Below are 6,131 nucleotides of genomic sequence, written 5' to 3'. Positions count from 1 at the left end.
CTGGAGAGGTCACATCACAGAAGGCTCAACAATTCCAGCAGGCAGCACTGGCCTTTTTGGTCGGAGCTGTGGAGTATGCCATGGATAAACTCCCGTTGAAAGATGCTCTCCTGAAGCATGCCAGATTTATTGATGTGCAGCTAAGAGCTGAGTGTGGGGTAAAAGATGCCCTATACTTTGTAGACAGGCAAGGGTTTTTACATACTGATTATATATTTTTAAGTTTAATGGTCATGATCACAAAATAAATCTGTCTCTCACTGTATTCTAATCAGTCTTGTACACATGTGCCCTTTTTAAGATTTCAGGAACTCCTTCCTTTTCAAGACCCAAAGGAACAAGACCAAGTAAGTGAGGAGTTTATGGACAACCTGTCCTCCAACCAATACGCTTGTATAGGTCGTTTGTCCAAATCCCTGAAATACGACCCATCAGAGCGTATACTACAATTGCGCCCCTATCGGCAAAAGGTCGTTTTCATATTAATGTTTTGTGCTCTTTTATTTGCCCTCTGGTTTGTGTTTTGTGTAGCTCAGTTAGTAGATTATTGTGTTATACCTTGATATTTAATCATGCTATCATGGGTTCGATCCCAGGGAATGTACGTGCACGAAAATGTATATGCTCAATAAATCATAATTTAGCATGATTTCTGTGAGGGTTAGGTTTAGGGGTGGGGTTAGGTGTGGTCATTCGAACGAATAAACCACCTAGTAAAATATGTAGGAAATACTGTGAGATCGGTGTAAAACGCCACACATTGCATTTAAATAAACGTGCGTTTTGATTGGTAATGACGTTATACGTCAATTCATGACGACAGACGCAACGCGATACTGTCATTATTTTTACGCCCGCTAGAGGGTGCTTAACTTTAAAACGTAAATATAGGTCGTAATAAATGCTTGCACAAACGACCTATATGGTCGTTTTTTGTTGGAGGATAGGCTCTTTATGGAGTACCAACTCATGGACATTGCCTTGCCCCAGGACCCAACAGTCTTTGATGTTGAGGAGTTTTGGGGAAGAATGTCCACAACAAAGAACAAGGTAAGAAATATTTTGCACACAACATGACTTGCTCATTAGTAATTACGATGAAGGGAAAACATTTGAGAAATAGAGGCCCCTGGTTCCTTTTTTCAAAGGTGACTGGCTTGAACCAATTTGGGAGGCTATCAAAGATCGCAGCCTTGGTTTTAGTGCTTCCACATTCTAATGCTGATGCTGAGAGGGTATTTTCGATGGTTGGTTTGAACAAAACCTCAACACGAAACAGTTTGTCTCTGGACGGGACATTGTCCTCAATCATGACCCTGAAAATGGCTGGGCTTGAGCCGAACTGTTTCAAATGGGAGCCAACACCACAAATGATAAAGGAGTCCAAAACACAGTCTCAAACACACACACACACACACAAAAATTTTATAAATGGAAATTGAATAAACACTTTGTATTTGGTTAAATTGTCAGTGTCGTGTCAAATATTTTCTTCTGGGGGGTGGGGGGGGGGGGTGTCACTCTGGTCTGTCTTCAAAACTTGAGAGCCCTGCGGTGTTAAGTTAATTAGGTACTTAAGCGGTTAATTAACTGATGATTGTTTGATTATTTGAAGAAACCTGATGATAACAAGCAGAATGATTGAATGAATAAGAAACACAAGAACTACAACCAGAGGTGGGACTCTCAAGTCACAAGCAAATCTGGTTAGTAATGAATGAAGCTGGTTTGTGGAGTTGTTTAATCCTCCTCTGCTGTGATCTTGAGAGATTGAATGTCTTTTATTTCAGTTGATTTCATAAAAGCCTGTGACTGGAACTCAGGGGGGAAGTGGTGGCCTAACGGTTAGAGTGTTGGACTTGCAAAACAAGGGTTGTGAGTTTGTGTCTTGGTGCTGGCTGAAATTGTAGGTAAATGTACAGTGCTCTCTCGACCTTCAGTACCACGACTGAGGTGTCCTTGAGCAAGGCAACGAACCCCCAACTGCTCCCCGGGCACCGCAGCATAAATGACTTCCCACTGCTCCGGGTGTGTGTTCACGGTGTGTGTGTTCACAGTGTGTGTGTGTGTGTGTGTGTGTGTGTGTGTGTGTGCATTTTGGATGGGTTAAACGCAGAGCACGAATTCTGAGTATGGGTCACCATACTTGGCTGTATTTCACTTCACTGTCAATTTCACTTATTTGTTGTGTTGCTCTTTTTTTCTGTTTCTCTTCAGTGATTCTGCTTGTAACAGTAGGTGTTCATCATTAATGCGCAATAATCACTTAATAACTTAATTATCTCATTAACTTCAACACCGCTTCAGTGTTACTTTTAACACCCTGTAGTGTGGACCCATATAGACACCCAGCAGTGTTAATTTGACAACAGGGATGTCCGTTATTATGCTGGCGGCTTTAATAAATTGCAGGAGATGCAGACTCACTTCTCAAATCTCAAACTGCTTTTATGATGCACAATGAATTTAAACACAAAACAAGGTTTTAAGAGCTATCAGGGTTAAAAGATATGGCAACTGTCAAATCATATCAGATGTATTAAGCAACGGGTGAAGAACAGTCCCCCTGGTCAAGTTACTGCAGGATGTCATTCACATCCACAATGGTGACCAGTACCACAGTCTCAGCCGTCTTACTGGCATCATTCTCCTGAGCTGCCTGTTTTTACAAGGAAAAACTGTTTAGAGAATATATATAGAAACAAAGTACTGCATTCTCGTTCTTAAGATCAGCCTTATAGTTTTCATGTCTGTTTTTAGAAACTTCCGATACCTGTATGATAACAGAAATCTGCTCTATTTCCTCTCTGTCTAGTGCCTTCGTCACAGAGATCGCTCCACTTCTTCGATCAATTTCAAAGTTGTTCTGGTATTTATTTGGAACGACTGGAACAAAAACGTCAATACATGCTTTATTATCATCAGTAACTTCATTATTTCATAACTTCACTATTTATTATTTAGATTAGGACATATGTCATGTAATCGTCTGTTAAGGATACCTGTCGTTAAGCTGTAAACTACAGACGCGTTGATGCCTTTGTCGCCATCTTGAGCTTTTATGGCCTCAGGAGTGATGTGTGAGAAGTGTCCTACCTGTGCATGGACAGAAAAGAGGGTTTTATTTGTTTGCTCACACATGCATGTTGTCCTCTGATGTAATTTAAAAATAAAATAGTTTTTTTTTTCATGTAATTTACCTGATTTTCCTTAATGGATGCCTTGTATTGACAGTGGTCAAAATAAGGGTTTAGGTTGTCCTCATCTTTAACTGCTATTTCAACTATCATCGTGTCAGTGAGACTTCCTACATCCTGCAAGAAAAAAAATAAACCTCACTTAAAAAAAAAATGTTGGGTTAAAAATAACCCCTATAGTAACCAAACTAATGGATTATTAAAGCACCTTCCCAAAAGTTGAATTAGACTTTACCCAACCATTAAATTTACTATTTTAATCTCTTCATGACATTTCATTTATTTTGTTATATATCTAGTATTGACTTACTATCACCCTTAAATTAATTTTTCCATCCAAAAATCTAAATCCTGTCATCATGACATCTGTTCCTGGTCCTTAAATACTTGTATATAAAAAGCAGCTTGGACATTCCGCTAAACATCTCTTTCTGTGTCCCACGAACACGTACATGATGACAGAGTTTTAAGTTTCGATGAGCTATGCTTTGTAGACTAGAGCAGTACTTTGATGTTAAGTAATCAAAGTGAAATGGATGTAGGAAATGTCTTTACTCTAGCAAGCAGGGTGAATTTGTAATGTTGAATCTTGTTGTAGTTCAGAGGTTTAGTCAACTTGATGTTACATGAATTCGTTGGGTCATCAACACTCAGTTCAAAGTCTTCTGGTGCTGGAGGCTGTAAACAAGAGTAGATGGGGACATACATAAATTCTCAATGCAAAGCAAAGGCAAACTCTGGTGGCGATGTTATTTCATTTCATCTCTTAAAAAAGTATTTGCATGCATCAATTCTGCACAGCAGACCAAATACACAGTTACATCAATCAAAGAAATTCTAATGTTTTAAAGGGGTCATGTAATGATACTAAAAAGAACATTATTTTGTGTATTTGTCGATTTTCACAAAGCTCATCGCTCTGAAAAGTGAGGTGTGCTCTGATTGGCCAGCTATCAAGTGGGTTGTGATTGGCCGAATGCCTCAAGCGTGTGACAGAAATGTTACACCTCTTAACATATTGGGATACATTGTTCGGACAAAGCGACGAGATATAAACATAAAACTCATTATAAACGTGATATAAATAAGATTTCTAGTCATGTCCTCTTTTGGAAGATAAAAACAAAGTAGTTTTGCGTTCTCAATGAAACAGCGTCACACACCGCGGCCTTGAGTGAGCAAAGACCGGTTTCAGTGAGCAGAGGTGGATGGCTTGAGAACGGCGCGGCAGGTGTATTCTACGAAGGAGCATACATAATACTTGCAGGAACCACATGTGATGACCCCCCTGCTGGACTCCGCTTCATCCACAGTGCAAAGTTGCATTTCCTCAGCGACCAGCACGGATCAGCTCCAAGCATGGCGAAGCGGATATCATCCTCTTTTGGAAGGCCAAACAAAGTAGTTTCGCTTTCACAGTGAAACACACAGCGTCTATATGACATGGCGGCATCGGCAACAACAATACTACGACAAGAATAAAAGGTACGCTTTTTTTCTTTGCGTGAACATCTGGGCGGCATTATGCAAATCTTCCCACATACTGACGTAGATATGTGGGGGCGTGTTAGGACGAGCCGTTTTAGGGGGGTGTGGACGGGTCTTAACTTTTATAAGGAATATCTCTTTGGATTTGAGACTTTAGTCTTTACAACATCACCGATCTTCTTTATGCACCAAGAGCTTGTAACACTCCAAAGAGAAAGGAAAAATTTGAAATCACATCATATGACCCCTTTGAAGTCAAGAGTCAAAAGCAATTTATTTAATCTAAGGCTTTGGCTGAAGTCAGTTGTAGTTCTTGTATTTATGCTCGCCTCATCTCTTTTTTTCTGTTCTCGTTTCTCTTTCTTTCAGTGATTCAGTTTGTTAACAGCAGGCTTTCTTCATTAATGATCAATCATCACCCAATAATTAGGGCTTTTGCATTCACCATTAATGCAGTTTTGCGGAAGCCTATTGCGTATATCAAATATGTAAGAATCATTCATGACTTACCAGAATAGAATATAAAGTTTTTCTGCTTAGTGCAGATACATCATTATCAGTAGCTGTCACACTGAGCACAGTTTTACCCACAGGTGTCTCCTGGAATGAAAGAATGAAAGACAGGTTTACTAAGAGGTGCCCTCAGTGATCAAACACACTATGAAGGTGTAAGATTAAGCACACCTCCCACACTGTGAAGCCGTATGATTTGGTCGGGAAGACCGGAGGGTTGTCATTTAAATCCATAACGATAAGTGTACGGATGTTTTTTTGCCTGAAATGGAAAAATAACATTTTATAGTTTATCGTAATCTTTTTTTCTCTCTCTATAACACATTGTCATATTTAATGATTTTATTATGTTATTGTTTAAATAAACATACCCCTCCTACACAGGTGATTGAATAATAAAAAGCATCTGCATACTAGAAGACAAAGCATACAAACAGACATATATGATAAAATAAAATGCAATAGGGTCCCCTATCTATCCTTTTATCTATCTATAGGCCTTTGGTCAGTGATGATGGAACAAACCATCATTATTTCGTCAGCATCGAACGGTTTGATCTGCCGTAAGGTAGCAGTTGAGCTTCCAGCAGTGTAATCCAGCTCCAGATATTCCATAGCAATGGCACAGAGATATGGCTCCAGAACAAGACGATCATCCGGGCGGATATTAGTGATAGTCTCTAGAATGTGGTCTCCTGTAAGGCAGATCAAATAGATATTCTAACACACAATCTAAAACAAACACACTAGATAATGCCAGTGTTGTTTTTCTAATACCCTTTTGATGCTCTTTAAAAACCAGATCGAAAAGAAAATACCTTATTTTATATTAAATATTATAATAAAACATTGTATTATTTTATGTGGGCATATCTCACCTCCAAAGTCAATTCCCTCATCGATCCTTCCTAGATTTCTACTGCTTCCATGTAC

The 6,131-nt window shown here is 39.2% G+C and overlaps 1 protein-coding gene across 1 annotated transcript; it reads right to left on the bottom strand.

Annotated features, from left to right (window-relative positions):
* Positions 1–2,435: 2,435 nt before the first annotated feature.
* LOC132104473 (protocadherin Fat 1-like) lies at positions 2,436–5,887 on the bottom strand. The gene is made up of 9 exons (XM_059510002.1): positions 5,724–5,887; positions 5,570–5,611; positions 5,370–5,460; positions 5,196–5,285; positions 3,753–3,875; positions 3,201–3,314; positions 3,003–3,096; positions 2,774–2,886; positions 2,436–2,659 (listed from the first exon to the last, which is right to left on the bottom strand). Exons 3-9 carry the CDS (start codon positions 5,430–5,432, stop codon positions 2,576–2,578), a joined length of 681 nt encoding a protein of 226 aa, XP_059365985.1. The 5' UTR covers positions 5,433–5,460; positions 5,570–5,611; positions 5,724–5,887; the 3' UTR covers positions 2,436–2,575.
* Between the last annotated feature and the right edge of the window lie 244 nt (positions 5,888–6,131).

Source organism: Carassius carassius, chromosome 1 (genome assembly GCF_963082965.1).
Source record: "Carassius carassius chromosome 1, fCarCar2.1, whole genome shotgun sequence".
NCBI lineage: Eukaryota > Metazoa > Chordata > Actinopteri > Cypriniformes > Cyprinidae > Carassius > Carassius carassius.
Note: the sequence above shows the minus strand (reverse complement) of the source record. Positions and strands in the feature narration are given on the sequence as shown.